The sequence below is a fragment of the Triticum urartu genome, chromosome 5 (assembly GCF_003073215.2).
Source record: "Triticum urartu cultivar G1812 chromosome 5, Tu2.1, whole genome shotgun sequence".
NCBI lineage: Eukaryota > Viridiplantae > Streptophyta > Magnoliopsida > Poales > Poaceae > Triticum > Triticum urartu.
Window position 1 is genome coordinate 534,189,916 of NC_053026.1, and position 19,324 is coordinate 534,209,239.

At 42.6% G+C, this 19,324-nt stretch overlaps 1 protein-coding gene across 3 annotated transcripts in view; it reads right to left on the bottom strand.

The window, feature by feature from the left end:
- Positions 1-397: 397 nt before the first annotated feature.
- The window catches only part of LOC125510450, a 34,648-nt gene continuing 15,721 nt past the window's right edge, over positions 398-19,324 (bottom strand). Inside the window, exons 1-16 of one of the 3 annotated variants that reach the window (XM_048675628.1) lie at positions 11,483-12,008; positions 6,579-6,989; positions 6,271-6,496; positions 5,914-6,168; positions 5,717-5,826; positions 5,092-5,187; positions 4,922-5,009; positions 4,469-4,698; positions 4,051-4,235; positions 3,643-3,842; positions 3,074-3,406; positions 2,858-2,959; positions 1,898-2,195; positions 1,443-1,591; positions 1,083-1,367; positions 398-906 (exon numbers count right to left, since the gene is read on the bottom strand). In XM_048675628.1, the coding sequence (XP_048531585.1) occupies positions 706-906; positions 1,083-1,367; positions 1,443-1,591; positions 1,898-2,195; positions 2,858-2,959; positions 3,074-3,406; positions 3,643-3,842; positions 4,051-4,235; positions 4,469-4,698; positions 4,922-5,009; positions 5,092-5,187; positions 5,717-5,826; positions 5,914-6,168; positions 6,271-6,496; positions 6,579-6,889 (3,069 nt within the window). In that variant the 5' untranslated portion in view covers positions 6,890-6,989; positions 11,483-12,008 and the 3' untranslated portion in view covers positions 398-705. Of the gene's footprint in view, positions 907-1,082; positions 1,368-1,442; positions 1,592-1,897; positions 2,196-2,857; positions 2,960-3,073; positions 3,407-3,642; positions 3,843-4,050; positions 4,236-4,468; positions 4,699-4,921; positions 5,010-5,091; positions 5,188-5,716; positions 5,827-5,913; positions 6,169-6,270; positions 6,497-6,578; positions 6,990-11,482; positions 12,009-19,324 lie in introns of those variants that run through there. The other 2 variants (XM_048675629.1, XM_048675630.1) reach the window with 2 other exon arrangements.

Consider the following 19,324-nt stretch of genomic DNA (forward strand, 5'->3'; position numbering starts at 1 on the left):
TCCAGTTGGAGTTTACCAAGTGTAGCTAAAACTTGACCAGGTAAAAGTTGAAGTAGATTTAATTTGATAGAACTATTCACCGCCTCGTCATTCCAACTAAAAATGCTACAACTCAGACCAGTTAAAAACTGCATTATATTTTATTCAATAGGACTATTCACCCCCTCTAGTTCATGGAACTCCATCATCTTCTTAAGCCTTGTACAGTGCAAGGGGCTTAGGAGAGGTGCTTGGAAAAATAAATCAGACTTTCTTTAAGCACCGGTGCTTATTTGTTCAAGGCACACACTTAATTAGGCTCTCTCGTGTAGAAATAAGCACCGATGCTTGAGAAAAACCCTGTTTATTTTTCTAAGCACCTCCCTAAGCACCTAGCATTGTACAAGGCCTAAGATTCTTAAGGTCAATGAGTCCTTTGTTTTCCTTTAAGAGAAAAGTTGAACCCGCACATGCAATTTGTTCATTTGCTAGTACACAATTGCTTCATCTTCAGACCATACGTTGGTCAGTCAAGGCTTCATTCCAGAACAGATATACACCATTCCTCCCTCCTGCTGATTCTACATTTTCTTTTCTCTTAAAACTTTTTCTAACTTGTACCTTGTTCTATGATATGTACAGCCAGCCTCTCCCAAGAAGATGGCACAAGGTAAACTACATACTTTACAATACAAGCTTACAACAGCGTGGCCTGTGTTAAGTCGGTCACGGAGCAGAGTCTGGTAAAAGAGGATCTACCGGTGTCCGTGGAATGACAAACTGGTCAACAACCCGAACTACGCTGGTCGGATCCGACCATCCCGACGCGGCTCGCCATTTGCTTGGGAACCTCCTGGTGTGGCTCATCTGCAATGGCTCCTTGGGCTCCATATCCCAGTCTGGATCCAGCATCCACTCTTTTGGCACCTGGTAATTGACAACACACGTGAGACACGCCACAGGAAAAAGCCAAGCTTGGAGAGCTAAACCCAAACCATATCATACATATTACTCGGTAGGAGTCGAGACGATTAAAGATAGTGAATGCAACCAGAATCATGCAAAATGATGGTGCTGGTAAGTCAAACTAGCAGAGACATTACCTTGTCCACAGCCAGGGTGAACACCTCAAGGTCTCCATTCTTTTTGATGTGGAACCGCGTGAACGCCTTGTAATTTGCTATGCGCAGGGAGGAGAAGGCCTCGTCAAAGTGAATATGGAACCAGTTTATACACACGTATAAGTAGCTCCCAAACACCATCGACACAACGGGCGTCGACAAGACCCAGAAGTAGAGAAAGACAGACACATAGTAGATGATGGCGCCTCCCCGAGGGAGAGACTCTATTCCTTTTCTGCAGATTGTGCTTCTAGTTACTGCCATAACCTGAAAGAGAAAATGACAGTCAACAATGGTACAGCCCATCAGAAGAAGTGGTGTTTGTATGGTTCAAAGGATAACCTCTGGGATGTCGAAGGCAGACATAAGGTACTTGATACATGCAGGATAAAGCCCGAAGGTCCACTGTTCCAGACGAGCACGAAGCCCCGTGGGATCAGGGAAATGTTCACTTTCTGCCTGACGGTACCATTCATAGAGGGTGTGGTAGCCTGTAAATGAGTAATCCAACAAAAGAAGTAAACAACTGTGTCAACAGACAATGCAGCTGTCACTAACTAGTACATTATTCTTGACACACATGAGAGGTGACGCAAAACAACAAGCAAGTACTATCCTGTCATTCTTCTCTAAATCGCTATAAAGGAATCTGACTGCTACGAAAAGAAGTAACTTGTAACCTTCTTAAACGAAAAGGGAATCTACAATTATAATTCATAACTTTTATAAGGATTCAATATGACAACATAACATGGTAATCAAGCAATGATGCACAGAGGGAAATACGAAACACAAACCTGATGTCGCTAGTAGATGGTTGCGGATGCATATCTCAATACCCAGTTCCATAAGCAGCATCAGTAGTACTGCCGAAGTTATATGAGCAGCAGCATGAAGAAAGCCAAGCAAAGCACGTCTTCTACGTGATAGTTTTGTGGGTACAAAGAAAAATGATACCGTCAACAGAGTAAGAACACCAGCTAGGGATACATAAGAATGCTCTAGAATCTCAAAAATAGCATTCCACGTTGCATTGAAGAAACTATTCACACGGCCATCCCAAGAGTCTTCATGCAAGATACGAAATGAGTCACACTGATGAAAAAAACATCATACTTACATCAGGCCACAAAAGATAGAAATTAAGAAACATAAGAACTATTATAACAAGTAAACTAAATAATTGTGTCCCTCGCGTCTGTGGTTTTTTATGGGCCATGCATATTCATCATCTGGAGGAGCATAATTTTGATGGAGCATAATTTACTTGTACATAGAGCTACAGACAATTATCATAAAATGTACAAAACCCTACGGGACAATACAGTTTCATTAAGTCTGAGAACATGTTAAGGTACCCAAGGAGTTAGGGTTAAAAATTAGAATGATCTGATCATATCAGTAAAACCCTGATTTTATTAAATCTTACAAAATTAACACTGGAAATAGATAGCCGTACAATGCGTAACAGCATCGGCGTTGTTTGAAGTCCTAAAATATTTCAGGTCATGTTCAATGTCAATGCTAAGTAAGACAGCATAATCGTTGATGAACTCGTATACCAACAAGGAAGCTTGCAATGTTATGCCAGTTATTACATCGATGGACAATCATTTTGATGCAGTTCCTAATTTAACATTTGTGGACAAGAAAACCAGTAATCGATTTTGATGCTTTAAGGCCTCATCTCGACCAAATAATGGAACGATAATTTCCAACTATACAGTTAAGAACTACAGTATAATCTAGTTTCTCACCTGTGGAAACATTGAGAAGACCAACACGAAATACACAAAACCACCAATGACATCAAATTGCCAATTTTTCCTTCGGAATTTTAAAATATTACCAAGTGCAATCTAGATGGACAAACAAAAGAAGCAGTCAGTTGGCAACAAGGCTGGTTATTCCAAGAACAACCCTGTTACATAATGAATCAAAGAAAGATAAACAAATGTAAGAGTCAACCTTACCTTGCTAGAATCTTCATAAGAAGGATATACAGCCTTCGTTTCATACTTGTTCCCATAGCATTCCTTGAAGTTCTCGAAGACATGTGTTGGATGCAAAAAGGCTCCACCACAACCATTTACAAGCAAGTGTTGCACATGTACTGGTTCTTTGGACTCAGTGCAAGAATGACGCATATAATGGTGCAGGTCGCCAGCCATCCGCAATTTACACCTTCCCTTGAGGTACTCACGTATTAAATATGTTACGTTTTTTCCAGTTTTATCACCCCAGTACCAGTCGAGAAGCCAATTTGGCTCATGAGTTATAAGAATTACAGAATCATGTTCTCCAACCTGCATAAATTCGACTAATACTAGTCACCACGAAAATGAACATGCGGCAATCTTAATGCACAATAACAAATATCTGCATTGCTTTCTGCTTAAGATAACAAGATCTACTAGCAGTGATCCCAATTTTCATCTACTGGTTTATTACTACTGAATCATCAAATTAACAAAAGATAACCATATCACCAACAGAAAAAAAAACAATGTCCTGATAGAGTGCAGATGAAAGGATGTATTACCTTCTGTTGACATAATTCTGCAAAAAACTTGAACTGGTACACATCAATGTCGCCATGTAGAGCTTGGTCAAGACCAAAAACCCACCACCCATTGGGAAGCTTTAATGCAAAATAACTCCTCTTCTGGGGTAAAAACCACCCACCAAGCCAGCTCTTATGACAGACATACCTCATGAATGTGTTCAGTCCATCAAACCAATCTGCTCGAAAACAATGCAGCTTTTGTCACTCTTATTGGCATTCGTCCATTCACAATGATGTATCAGAAATATGCAGTGTAACTTCTCCCATGCCAAGACATCATTATTAGCAAATAAAAAATGTAACACTGATGGGAAGGAAGAAGACAGGTACATGAATGTCATAAAACATGAAGTACAGTGCAGTTCACAGGTAGGTAATATTTACCATGGTTTCCAGGAATCATAAAACATTGTGGTCCCTTATACTGCCTGAGCTCAGAAACTCCAAGAGGAAGTTCAGGTTTTTCCAATGCTATATGATCAGGCGTGTACCAAGCAGGAGGCTGGAGAGCATACTCAAAAGGGCAGAAAAAACGCCGCTCATATGTAAATGAGCATGGATTCGGATATCTGCAGAAGAAAGGAACAAATCAGCATTTTTTTAAGAGCTTATTCCAAGATCAATATGGAAAAATGAAAATCCAATATAACAGGCTGGCAAAAATAATTAATAGATGGCATCATCCATGTATGGAATGCAACTTGTGATAAATATGACAAGCAAAACATTTATACTAGTCATAAATCAGCAAACATGAACTGAAAACTTCTAATAATGTAAAAGATCAAAGTATGCAGCATACGCGAGGTCTCCACCAATAAGTAGTAGTTCTCCACGGGGAAATATAAGCCTGGAATCATCAGACTTTACGACTAAAGAAGGTTGAGCAAGTAAGCGTGCTATAGCATATGTAGAGTTGCCACCATCGCCGGTATCTGCAATGAAGTCAAACCAAAGTTCGTCTTTCCCATCAAGATGATCGTATAAAAGGTCGCTGCTCTTAGATTCATCTGGAGTTTTGTTCATAGCAGCCTGGTTGGGTTAGAAAAAAATTGTCAATTGTTTTAACAGAACAATAGGATCAACTAGGAACTATAATAATAACTATGTGAATTTAGTGAAGAAGAACAAAATTCTAGGAAGGAGGATATTCTTTTTTTTAGCTTAGGAAGGAGGGTATGACAAGATAAAACTGGATGAAACAAAAAAGCTAAACCAAAATGAGGACTGAAGCTAGAAATCACAGGTCATGTACCTGCATCATACGCATGTCAAATCTACCAACAAAGAGTGTCACAGATATCATGAGGTCGAAAACGGTTTTGAATAAATCTGTTGAGGTCCTGCAGAACATACCAAAAAATAGTCAGCCGTTTTTACAACATAAGTGGATAATAAGAGCTTATGGATAGACCACCAACATACCCAGAGTACCAAGGAACCATGTCCTCAAAATCCGGTTTCAACAGTTTCTTCAGATTCTCATACTCCGAAATTGTTAAAGGATGAGTTAGAGCCCATCTATACAACAAGTCAAGGAAACAAGGTGAATAAATTAGTCCAACACTGAACGAACAAACTAGTAATGTGATGTTTATTCAGCAATTATATTGAGCACCTTTTTATGGCCTATTTTCATATCTGCTAGATAATATCAGCATGCAAACACGTGAAAAAAGACAAATAAAGTGGTCATCATCATGTGCAACTCCTAAGTACCCAGTAAGTAATGACCTGAGGATATTTTATCCCCTCACATCATGTTATCTTCACTAAAGTATATTCATATAGGTAATAAGCTGAATGCAACCCCTTTAGATTTTTCCACGATAACCATGGCATTTTGTTGAGAGGGTGTGAAGGTTGAAATTCATATATGTATAGTTCTGCTTAGATGAAACCATGACAAATACATTGCATTTTCCTTGTCATCATCATAAGTAACTTTGATAAGATGACAGAATACAAACTTATCTGTTGAGTTGTTTATAATACAGTACATGATTAAAAATCTAACTACCAGATGGATGTGCTCAGACATTCGACATACCCAGTTGACCGCTCCACGACATAATTGGCCATGTAAAGACCAATGAATGTGGCCCACAAAGAGTAGACAGGTGAAATGATGTTGGAGTGTTCGGATCCATTGGAAGCTAACTGGAGCAAACATATACAAGTTAAAAACAAAACAGTAAATAAATAGAAGAGATATCCCAGCATAAACAGAAGGTGAAGTATACTGACTTCTCCATAAATGGCCCATTTCGAGAGAAGTGGGTAATCACTGGCAGAGCCAACCGGGGCAAACCAGGATGAGCAAATCTGGTCTTTAAACTTATGCATACGCAATAGCTTTGAAATCAGTGTGTTGTCCTCATTTTGCTTTCTCCAGAGTGAAAATGCAACCCAGCTAGCAGTTCTACGATCAATAGATTTATCCCTTGAAAGAGTCCTGTTACCACAGTGGCTGTAGAACACGCAGCAAGCTATACTTATCACCTGTGATGTGACACGAAGTGCGAATCTTAGATAAATCAAAACTATCTAAAGAAGAAAATGAAAACACGATACACTTGAATCATTGTATGCCAAGAAACTTACTGCGCAATTTTGGATTATAGTAAGCATCTCTGGCTTTTTCTCTGCCATGCGAGAAACAAGACCCAAATACCAGAGTCCAAGAAATATGACGTGGAAGACGATCAAGAAAACTAGAGAGGAAATATAAATAGTGAGGAAGAGGGAAAGATTCATCCTCAAATCCAACCCCATTGACTGAAAACTAGGGAGATGGTATAATGCTGCCAAGAATATCCAAGCAACGTACCTGCATTCAGAAACAGCCTCAGGGAACTAATACATCTTGTTTTACTTAAATGATCTTTTCACAGACTCCAGAGATTGCTTACCAACGACTAAAGTTTGAATAGTTTGGCTTGATAGTCTTCCTAATAAATGGTGATGAGAAGAAATAGAAGAAACCAATCAAACAGGCATACATCGACCACCATTTAAAATTCTTGTCCAATTTCATTATAAGGGTTTGTAAGTTATCTGATGAAAGGAGGAAAAGCCAGCCAACAATCACAGCAATCATGAAATGTCTTGAATGCTCATGTGGGTATGGGTATCTATGAGTCAGAATAGTCCTGACCCTCTCCATTTTAAGGGATTCAATCAGACGACCAGATGGCTGCTTATGGAGCTTTTCTCTTCCCATAAAAACACTGCTCCCAAGTCAATGATAGTTCATACTCCTACTCAAAGCAACCAGAGGGACCTTTGTCACCGGTGAAAATTCCAGAACTGTGCCACCAGATCTGCATAAAGAAATATTTGTGAAAATCTGACAAAATAGCGATATGCGTGCAGAACAGCAATATTAAAACTAACTTCTGAAAGAAGTCACAAACTACAAAGTAGACATAGGGTGGGAAACAACTGGTAAGATTAAATGTGCCTCTTTTGCTCTATACCGAAAAGATCAAGCTAATTTATTGTACTTTGGTGCTTGAGTGAATCCCAGAAGTTATGCAGAGTATTCTCTGTATTCTGCAACAACCACAAAATATCACATAGTACCCTCACCAGATTGGCATGCTATCCTAGAAATCATCGCACGCTAAATCATGTAAATACTTAGTCACTTTACAGAACCAACCAAGACTTTCAAGGATTGCTCACTTAGTCAATTCTGTTCCGAAATAAAGTGGACCTAAAGTAAATAAATACGACTGTCTTTCTGCATAGGATGCTTTCTAAGAATGCATTGCACTTTTCCAAATGCTGACATCCTCAAAGGTGAATCTTTATATCATTTCACAAAATATGGCAATGGTATTAATCTAATAGTCATCCTCCCATGCTATATAAATGAATCCCAAGAGGGAAAATGTGGATGCAGAGACAAATGGAGACAGAAAATGTACAGGTAGACAAAGTGAAGGAGCACATTAAGCACATGGCATCAACAGATTCCACAGGAAAGGGACGGAGAGGAAATCATTACCAGAGACAAACACTACTCTTAGTGAAGACATTATTATCAAGCAAAGATGGCTCTAAAAGAACAATACTATCCCTACAATTTTCCGCTAAAATCTTCATAAGACCACAAGTTCAGGTCTACACATAGAACGAATAACTGAAACCATCTAGTAATGTACAATGGCAAAATAAAGCTAGGAAATTACAGAGAATAAAAGACAAATCTGACTAACCCAAACAGAAAAATAAAGTAAGTGTCTAGGCGGATTTTGACAGAACAAATATAGCAAAATCAGAGTGATTTGCCGACGAAGGCCACTTGGATGTACCTATCCTACTTCTTATCCTTCCTAGCCGTGGACTCCTATTCCCGATGCATCTTATTCATACATAGGCTTCCAACAATAAATCTTACAACGAACCCCTGATATGTTACCTAGCTGGATAACCTCAATCATGCATCCAACTCAGCCATTGGTTACTAAAGATGCTAATCTGCCATGGAGCACAAGAAGGTCGAAAGCAAAACTGCCAAACTAGTGATGGACATTGTGAAGCAGCAGCAGTGCAAGCATATATAAATAGGTCGACTATGCTGCTGTAAAGAAAAGAAATAGATTGCGATGCAAGGAGGGACTCAGACCAGACTAGTTGTCAACCACCTACCGCCATGATGTTTATCATGTGGATGAGCTAGTGAAGAGAGATGATCTACAATGAATGTAAAGGAACTTATTTTCTGCATTCAAAATTAACAATAGAACATTCAACGGAAGGAAAGAAGAATCCTAGAAGTTATGCAGAGTATCCTCTGTATACTGCCACAGCCACACAGGTAAACAGGTAGTACCCTGACCCTGTTGGCATGATATCCTACAAGTTACCTCAGCAGCTCCACACTCAAGGATGTAGGAAATACTTAAGTCACTTTTACAGCACCTACCAAGTACTGATACCCCTAATGGTTGCTCAGTAAATCAATTCTGTTTCAAAATGAAGCACACAACATAATCAATGCATAGGATTGATTGTCTTTTTGCATAGGATGCTTTCGACACATGCAGCAGGAAGCATGCATTGTAGATTTGCAAATGGCGACAACTAAAATGAAGTATGGCAATTGTATTAGACTAACAGCCATCCATCCCATACTATATAAACAAATCCCAGGAGGGAAATTGGATATAGAGACAAGAGAGCCGTAAAAAATAAATTGTAAGTGGACAAACTGCAGGAACACATTAAGCACATGGATTCCATGGGGAAGGGACAGGAGGCAATCATTGGCAGAGACACAAACCTAGTCTTAATCAAGACATTAGAGAGTGACATGAGGTCTGTTCTCTAGTAAAAGAGATTACAGAAAACAAAGGTGCAAATCTGGTTGGCCCAAAGAGACAGACAACAAATCTGGGAGAGGAACAAAGATCATGCCTGCTTTTGTTTTCCCCTCGATATGCCGGCAAGGAACACGAGAAACCAGTGCGACTAAGAAACACAGGTATCAAGGAGGAGAAACTGGCAGTATAACTAACTGGTGGGGTGTAGAAAGCAGAGGAACCAGAGCAGAATTGCGCGCACACACACACAAGCTCCGTAGCCAGTATAACTAACAGCCACAAAATATCACATAGTAGCCAGTACACACAGCTACAAATCATCACACAGCTTTACACTAAATCATGTAAATACTTTAGTCACTTTACAGAACCTACCGAGACCTTCAAGGATTGCTCACTTGGTCAATTCCGTTCCGAAATAAAGTGGCCCTATAGTAAACACATACGACTGTCTTTTTGCATAGGATGCTTTCTAAGAATGCATTGCACTTTTGCAAATACTGACATCCTCAAAGCTGAATCCTTATATCATTTCATAAATATGGCGATGGTATGAATCTAGTAGCCATCCTCCCATGGTATATAAATGAATCCCAAGACAGAAAATGTGGATATAGAGATAAATCAACACAAAAAATGTTCAAGTAGACAAACTGAAGGAGCACATGGCATTAACAGATTCCATGGGAAAGGGACAGGGAGGTCTTCATCGCCAGAGACAAAAACCACTCTTAATCAAGACATTGTCAAGGAAAGATGGCTCTGACAGGACGAAACTTTCCCAACAATTTCCCCCTAAAATCTTCATAGAAACACAGATCCATGTCTACTAGGCGGATTTCGTCAGAACAAAGACCTAAGAATCGGAGTGGTCTGTCGTCTTAGGCCCTTTGGATGTACCTATCCTACTTTGTGTCGTTCTAGCAGCATCACTTTGTTCTGGACATGGACTCCTATTCCCGACGCATCTCATTCATAGATAGGCTTCTAATAATGAATCATACAATGAACCCTTGATATGTTATCCAGCTGGATAACCTCAATTGTGCATCCAACTTGGCCATCGCAACTAGAGATGTTAATATATCATAGAGCACACGAAGCTCAAAGGCCAAACTACCAAAGTAGTGAAGGACGATTGTGAAGCAGCAGCAGTGCAAGCACATATATATATCACTACGCTGCTGTAAAGAGAAGAAATCGATTGTGGCGCAAGGAGGGATTCAGACAATAGTGGTTCTCAACCACCTAATTGCTGTGATGCTTATCATGCGGATGTGCTAGTGCAGAGAGATGATCTACAGTGATTGTAAAGGTACTTCCTTTCTGCGTTCAAAGCTAACAGTAGAGCACTTAACGAAAAGAAAGAAGAGAATCCTAGAAGTTATGCAGAGTATCCTCTGTATACTGCCACAGCCACTGAGTAAAACCCATAGTACCCTGACCAAGTTGGATATCCTACAAATCATCTCAGTATCTCCACACTGAAGCATGTAAATACTTGAGTCACTTTCGCAGCACCTACCGAGACCCTTTTATGGTTGCTCACTTAGTCAATCCTCTTCCAAAATGAAGTGGCCAAACATACTTAATACTACATAAGATTGTATTTCTGTATAGGATGCTTTCGACAGATGCAGCAGGAATTTGCGAATGCAGACATGTAAAAGGGTGGGTGAATCTCCATATCATGTGGCAAATTGGGCAATGGCATTAATCTAACAAGCATCCCTACATCCCATATTATGCAATATATAAACGAATCCCTAGAGGGAAAATTGGATAGAGAGACAAGAGAGCAAAAAAGAAAGTACAAGTAGACAAACTGCAGGAGCACATTAAGCACATGGATTCCTTGGGAAAGGGACAGCAGGCAATCATTACTGGAGACTAAAAAAACAGCTCCTAATCAGACATTATTATGAGGCAAATCTAGCAATAACAGGAGGAAAACTACTTTCCCCGGTACAATTCTCCCATGAAACCTTGATGATAGGACCACAGCTACATAGAAGAGAGAACTGAAAGCCTGAGACCAACCACTGTCCAGTAATCCAATGAATAAAATGTACGGGCAGGCCAATAAATCTGGGAAGTTACAGAGAACGAAGGACAAATCTGGTTGGCCCAGAAAGACAAATAGATGAAGTAGTACTAGCAAGTTTCTTTATATCATATAATACACGGAGCATTAGGCGCAGAGGAACAAACATAGTAGTAGTACGCACTCTGTTTTCCCCTCCTCGATACTCCGGCGACGAACACGAGAAACGAGTGAGACTACTATAAACAACACGGGTATCTAGGAGTAGAAACTGCCAGTAAAACTAAATTGGTGGGGGGTAGAGAGCAGAGGAAGCAACTGAACTGAATTGCGCGCGCGCACGAGCTCCTACCCCCAAGATCCGCGCCCCCTAATCCCAGCCCCGATCCCGCCGAGCGCCACGAAAGGAAGGAAGCAATCAGGGGAGGGGAGGGAGGCTTACCAACTGATAGTCCGGGAAGGGGGCGAACGCTAACGCCCGCGCCGCGCCGCCTCTGGCCGGCGGCGAAATTCGGGAGGGTGGGGGGAAAAGGCGAGATCTTTGGCGGTAGAATCTGCCGTCGCTGCGCCGCTCTGCTCTTGTAGCTTGCTGCTGGCTGCTGCCTGGTGGTGGTGGTGGTTAAATCGGTGGTGGGGAGGTGGGGGGAGGGAGAAGGGGAGCGAGCAGAGCAGGACACGCAGGGAGGGAGCGGCCGCGGGGGATTAATAATTAATTAAAGAAGGAGGAAAGAATTGGAGGGAGAAGGAAGGAAATGCTTGCGGTTTTGGTGTTCCCTCCCCTGCCCTGCCGATGGTGGTGGCGGCGTGGTCCGACTCTGACCCAGAGTCTTTTCCTTCCTTTCAGCAGCAATGGAGGAAAGGAAAGCAACCACATCGATCCATGGCCGGACGCGCATCATTCCAGCAGAAGGTGCTGAATTTGGGCCATTGCGTCGTCAAATTGGTCCTATGCGGTCGGCGTGCGTGGTTACTCCCACGTCATCTCCCACCGTTCTACCTATCTTTCTCACTAACAAAGAAATTGGGGTGGGTTGATTCGGTCACGGCCGGTGGCTCTCTCTCTTTTTTTAAGGCTACACACTCTATTTAAAAAAAAATTAGACCAACCCAAGGCTAATCCTTATTGGCTTCTTTTTTATAGAAGAAGACTCCGCGAGCACCGGGCGTTAGAGCCGAGGCTCGAACGCGGGCGGGCCGGCGGCTACCCCAACTGCCTAGCCAACGGGTCGACGCCCCTTTCTCACGTGCCGTCATTTGAGCAGTGAACAACAATTAAGCAAAAGAGAATTATTAGATTAACCGCCACATGGTATATGTGGTAAGCTATCTAAAGGCGCAAAATATCGAAAAGTATTGTTTGATCAATTAGAGAAAACCAAAAAGTGAAAGGCAGGGTTACATCATGCTATGCGGTAATCAACCCACTCACTAATCATTAGCAAAAGCACGATGAGCTGAAAGGGTGCTTGATCAAGGCATCATCGATGGGTTATTATATGTGAGTACTACATTTTTTTACGGTTCTTTCAGCATACGCTTCACACGGCAAGTGCAACCTTTTCTAGCCTTGATCATTTGTGAGGCTTTTTTTAATCTGGCCCTTGTTCCTTTTCATTAATTTATTAACAGAAATATTCTGTACAAGTGTTCCAGAACGTCATAACTAGCACCGTTTACAGATGGGAAAGGAGACAGTAGTGAAGCATTAACAGGAAAACCACCTCACATATGCCCCAAATGCGAGCAACTATCGAAGGGGCGAAAACCTGTTAACACCATCAACCACCAACAAAAGATAGACCGTGACACAGTAACATAGTCTAGGCATGAGCTAAAGCGGCGAACTCAGCGGGCATCAAACCCCAGCGAGCAAAAAAGGAGACCCCAACACGTACATGCAATAGACTAAGAGAAGGCCCAATCCACTCATCCACTTCGGGCACCAGCAGCATCAACGATCCACAGCCTTCCCCTAGCAGCAACATGATCAGCCAAAGATGCGGAAACTTCGACATCTCTCTTCACACCAACTTGGAAGTCGATCTTGACACTTGGCAAGGTCTGTGCTTACGAAATGGTTAAGGACATGGTTTATGCGGGCAAGAACAGGGGTCCCTCCTTTGAACAAAGGATGTTGCAGGCGGCTAGGGAATATTTCAACGAAAAGGCCACTGAGCTCGAGGAAGCACCGACAATGAAGAAGCCAAATTACGAGTATTTCAACCACTGCTCCTTTAGCAAGGATGGGTAACTTGCTTTAATAATGTTCATAGTTTAGGTCGTTATGCAGCAAAATATGCAATATAATGTTCAGTTACTTGTGTAATGGGTGTTTATTAGTTTGATTATGCAACGAGATGTGCAATGATGTTTTTAGTATAGGCAAATATGTTGTTGTTCTAAACAGAGCACGTTGTTCTTGCGGACAAAGCAAGTCACATCGACGAAACTGTAAAAGATGATTGTCGGCATGGCACACACTTCCATTAACTCAGCTGCGTGCCAAAAAGTACACAATTCTGAGCAATCAAACGTATGTGTTGGCACAAGTTGTCACACATGATTTGCCCTTACAAAACTGTGTGCAGAACTTCGCACACAGTGTGATCTTATCCAATATAAACAACTCATTTGTCAAAGAACGGACACAATTCTTGATGACTCGTGTGTGTTAAGATTAGTTATCACACACGCGTTTTTCTGGACAATGTGCCCTTTCTATCACATGGTTTGCACAATAAAATCGTACCCCGATGGATGGACCTTTGCGGTGTGTGTGCATGTGTGTGTGTGTGTGTGTGTGTCCACTATGGAGCACATAGAGGCGTAGCCATTTGTGAGGCAAATACTATGGAGACGCGTAGATCAAACTCATAAGATATAGTTTATGATCAAGTGTACTATAAGTCTTTTAATACTCGTGTAAGTTGTCTTTCCACATTAATTGTGAATAGATGGAGGATAGACACTAATAATACATTTGTCAAATCTATGAGAACTGGTAGTAGAGTTGTACTATTGCTTGGTGATGAAGTAGTATAGTTTTTTCAGTTAGCAATATAAAAATTCCAGTTAACAACTTTTGCACGCCTATACATTTCCAATTTTTATATGATATCATACACATAATAAAATCTGCCTTGACTGGGTGACAGACGGAACTTGATTGGCATATACTCATTCCGTTTCAACCAAAGTTGGGTCATCTATTTTGGAACGGATGAAGTATGTCATAGTACTATAGTTTTCTATAGATATATTCATTGACTCATGTGGAAACCTTATTTTCTTCCTTAGCAATTAATAAACTAACCATTAGCGCAGAAACACACAAGTTTTCATGTGATTAATTAATGTATGGACCGAAACAAAACCGTCCTCGAGCAAGACATGAACGTGTTATTATGTATGCAAATAATTTCTTGGTGTTGGTTGGATTAAAAGTCATGGAATGAGTCGACGCTGGTTCTAAGAAAAGGCTTTAATATTTTCTTAGGAAAGCATCAATCAAGCATCTAATAACCCCATCCGGACATGCTAGAAGTATATTCGTTTTTCCTTGGCTGGTCTAGCTGGCTCACACGTCGACCCTCTGGTCAATACTACTAGCTCACATGTTGTGCTCCACAAGCCCACGTGTTGATGGACCTCTCTCTAAACAAAACATTTTTCTTGCATGTGGTGCCCTCCTGGGCCTCCAAGCCACGAGCTTCCAGCACGACCGGAACCCAGGTAGAGACGTGGCCCCACAGTTGCATGCTGATGTTAACGGTAATGACGAATGCATGTGTTTCCTTGGCCATTTTGGTCAGACAACCTCACAAGCTAACTACTCACTAGAGTCAACGGTCAGCTGGCTGTTGATTCGTCACTGTGCAGCGCAATAGATGGCACTGTGCATACACACACACACCAACTTACGTGGAGCTGCATCATTGATCGGTTCAATGACAATGTGCTGGCAGCCCAAAGTACTCCCTCCGGTCTTTTTTACTCTGCATATTACAATTCTTTAAAGTCAAACTTTACAAAGTTTGACCGTATTTATATAAAAAAATATCAACATCTGCCATGCTAAAGTTATATAATATGAAACTTTAAGTCATGACATATCTAGTGGTATTGATTTCAGATTATGAATGTTGATACTTTTTTCTACAAAGTTGGTCAAACTTTACGAGGCTTAACTTCAGTCAAATCTTATATGTGAACTAAAAAAGACCGGAGGGAGTACATTACTAGCCTGTTGCATTGCTTGGACATGAAGAATACGCGTCTCATGGATAAGTTTTTCGCTATAGCATTGTGCAATTATGCACGCATTCCAACAACTCAACAACCGGCCTTGACATTTTTTCCCCGTACGACCCTTATCTACAGGCCTTGGCATAGCTATGGATAAGGAGATTTGATTCTTTTTTAAAGTACAATTGACATTGCATAATTTGGTTCTTTTTAAAGTAGCATTTTTTTAATTTTCAATCTATTTATCTTCAATCATGACAGTACAACGAACATCAGAAATAAAAATTACATCCAGATCCGTAAACCACCTAGCGACGACTACAAGCACCGAAGCGAGCCGAAGGAGCGCCGCCGTCATCGCCCCTCCATCGCCAGAGCCGGACATAACTTGTTGTAGTAGACAATTGGAAGTCGTCGTGCTAAGGCCTCATAGAACCAACACCCCAGAACAGCAACCGCCGCCGATGAAAATAACATAGATCGGAAGGATCCAAACCAAAGACACACGAATATAGACGAGCAACGGTGAGATCCGAGCAAATTCACCAAAGATAGATCTGCCGGAGACACACCTCCACACGCCCACCAACGATGCTAGACGCACCGTCGAAACGGGGCTATGCGAGGAGACCTTTATTCCATATTCAGAGAGTCGCCGCCGTCTCGCCTTCCTAAATAGGACACAAACCTTAGCAAGATTGAAAAAAGACTAAGGCCCTGTTTGGTTCATAAGTCCTAGGACTTTTTCTAGTCCCAACTTATAAGTCTCAAGTTCCTAAAAAGTCCCTACCTGTTTGGTTTCTGGGACTTATAAGTCTCAAGTTCCTAAAAAGTCCCTACCTGTTTGGTTTCTGGGACTTATAAGTCTCTATAAGATCATATTACAACTATAAGTCCCTATAAGTCCCTCCTTGAGAGTCTTATTTTATAAGTCCCAAATACCCACTTTAAGTCCCTATAAGTCCCTCCTATTTGGTTTAGATGGAACTTATAGGGACTTTTTTAAGTCCTTAAACCAATAAGTCCCTGGAAACAGACACCCTCTAAAAACGGAGCCCTCCCGCCGGCCCTTGACAGGATCCACCGCGCCTTCATGACCCTAGGGCCACCGAAGACGAGGTGGACCTGCCCCGACACCGACGAGAGGCACGAACCCTAACTTTCTTTCTTGAAAGAGGAGGAGGAGGCGGAGCCCTGGCTCTAAGTACGTTTGACATTGCATAATACCCAAGCCTCTATTCCAGGCAAGGTTTTTGCCCCAACATTCATCTACTTGGATGAAAGTGACCCATGGTGAATTTTGGGATTGGCACATGGTATTATTTTGGTAAATGGCTGTGTACAAACGCTTTGTGGATTCGGTGTTTAGTTTCAAATTTTTTGAACTTGTGTGCTGAATTCTTGGGTGCGGTTAGCGATTTTGCCGCTCTATGGTGAAAAATGTGCCGCTTCCATCACCTGATCTGGAGGGTTCTTGCGTTTTTTGATCGGTGCCGCTTTCATGTTTCGATCTAGAATCTGCTTTTTGTTTCTGGTTTGCGCCGCTGTAGTCATTTGATCTCGAAACCTCGCCACATACCACCATCGCTTACGTCCTGGGGGTTATAAATAGATCGTCCTTCTTCTCATATCATTGTGCTAGGTTTTCTTTGGGTTAGCCTACACTGTTTCTATGGTATTATCATTCTTCCTGTCATAATGGACCGCGGTGTCCTGCTCGGCCTCCTCCGTCGCGGGGAGCTCTGGTTGGCCGGCGTATGTATGGAGCATGCTTCGCCCTCTGATGATCGGCCGTTGCCGCCGCTATGCCCTGGCTGTCGGCAACTCGCTGCTGCTGCCCCGGGCCTCCTAATCTCCCTTGACCTTCTTTGCGGTGCTGGTGGGCCTGGTGAGGATCAGCCACAGCTTTGGCTCCGGCATCGCCCTGAGTCCGTCCAACCGGTCGTCCGCGGCCGACGGTGACTACGTCGAAGATGTTGTCGATTGGTTACGGGCTGCGCGGAAACCGGGTGTCCCGGCGGCCGGCGCTTGCGTATCCCCTTGGCGGGGCCATGGTCTCCGCTCGGACGTAGTAGGACGCCCTGTTCGGGGATCATAGATCCTTCGACAACAACCTCTACGACAACGATGACGGCATCACCACCGCCGGATAACGATCACTTGCCAGTGCGAGCGGTGTGACAGTTGCGAGGGCGGATGCTCCTGGTGCAGCAGACAGCAGGTTGCTCTATGGTGAAGGAAATATGCCCTAGAGGCAATAATAAAGTTATTATTTATTTCCTTATATCATGATAAATGTTTATTATTCATGCTAGAATTGTATTAACCGGAAACATAATACATGTGTGAATACATAGACAAACAGAGTGTCACTAGTATGCCTCTACTTGACTAGCTCGTTAATCAAAGATGGTTATGTTTCCTAACCATGGACAAAGAGTTGTTATTTGATTAACGAGATCACATCATTAGTTGAATGATCTGATTGACATGACCCATTCCATTAGCTTAGCACCCGATCGTTTAGTATGCTGCTATTGCTTTCTTCATGACTTATACATGTTCCTATGACTATGAGATTATGCAACTCCCGTTTGCCGGAGGAACACTTTGTGTGCTAGCAAACGTCACAACGTAACTGGGTGATTATAAAGGTGCTCTGTAGGTGTCTCCAAAGGTACATGTTGGGTTGGCGTATTTCAAGATTAGGATTTATCACTCCGATTGTCGGAGAGGTATCTCTGGGCCCTCTCGGTAATACACATCACTAAAGCCTTGCAAGCATTGCAACTAATGAGTTAGTTGCGGGATGATGTATTACGGAACGAGTAAAGAGACTTGCCGGTAACGAGATTGAACTAGGTATTGAGATACCGACGATCGAATCTCGGGCAAATAACATACCGATGACAAAGGGAACAACGTATGTTGTTATGCGGTCTGACCGATAAAGATCTTCGTAGAATATGTAGGAGCCAATATGGGCATCCAGGTCCCGCTATTGGTTATTGACCGGAGATGTGTCTCGGTCATGTCTACATTGTTCTCGAACCCGTAGGGTCCGCACGCTTAAGGTTTCGATGATAGTTATATTATGAGTTTATGAGTTTTGATGTACCGAAGGAGTTCGGAGTCCCGGATGAGATCGGGGACATGACGAGGAGTCTCGAAATGGTCGAGACGTAAAGATCGATATATTGGACGACTATATTCGGACATCGGAAAGGTTCCGAGTGATTCGGGTATTTTTCGGAGTATCGGGTAGTTACGGGAGAAGCAATGGGCCTTGATGGGCTTTAGTGGGAAGAGGAAAAAGGGCCAAGGGGCTGCTGCGCCCCCCCTCCCCTCTAGTCCGAATTGGACTAGGGAAAAGGGGGCCGGCCACCTTTCCTTCTCCTCTACTTCCTTCTCCCTTCCTCCCCTCTTGGTGGACTCCTACTAGGACTTGGAGTCCTAGTAGGACTCCACATCCTGGCCGCACCAATTGCCTTGGCCGGCCTCCTCCTCCTCCATCCTTTATATACTGAGGCAAGGGGCACCCCATGAACACAAGTTGATCGACGTGATCATATTCTTAGCCGTGTGCGGTGCCCCCTTCCACCATAGTCCTCGATAATATTTGTAGCGGTGCTTAGGCAAAGCCCTGCGACGGTAGTACATCAAGATCGTCACCACGCCGTCGTGCTAACGGAACTCTTCCTCGACACTCTGCTGGATCGAAGTCCGGGATCGTCATCGAGCTGAACGTGTGCTAGAACTCAGAGGTGCCGTAGTTTCGGTGCTTGATCGGTCGGGCCGTGGAGACGTACGACTACATCAACTAAACGCTTCCGTTGTGGATCTACAAGGGTACGTAGATCATACTCTCCCCTCTCGTTGCTATGCATCACCATGATCTTGCGTGAGCGTAGGAAATTTTTTGAAATTACTACGTAACCCAACATATGGGCCGACAAGGGGTTAGGTTGCAGCGTCGAGACGGAGGGGAGGCGGTGCAGCAGACAGCAGGATGGTGTCGAAGGCGGCCACACTGCGCAGG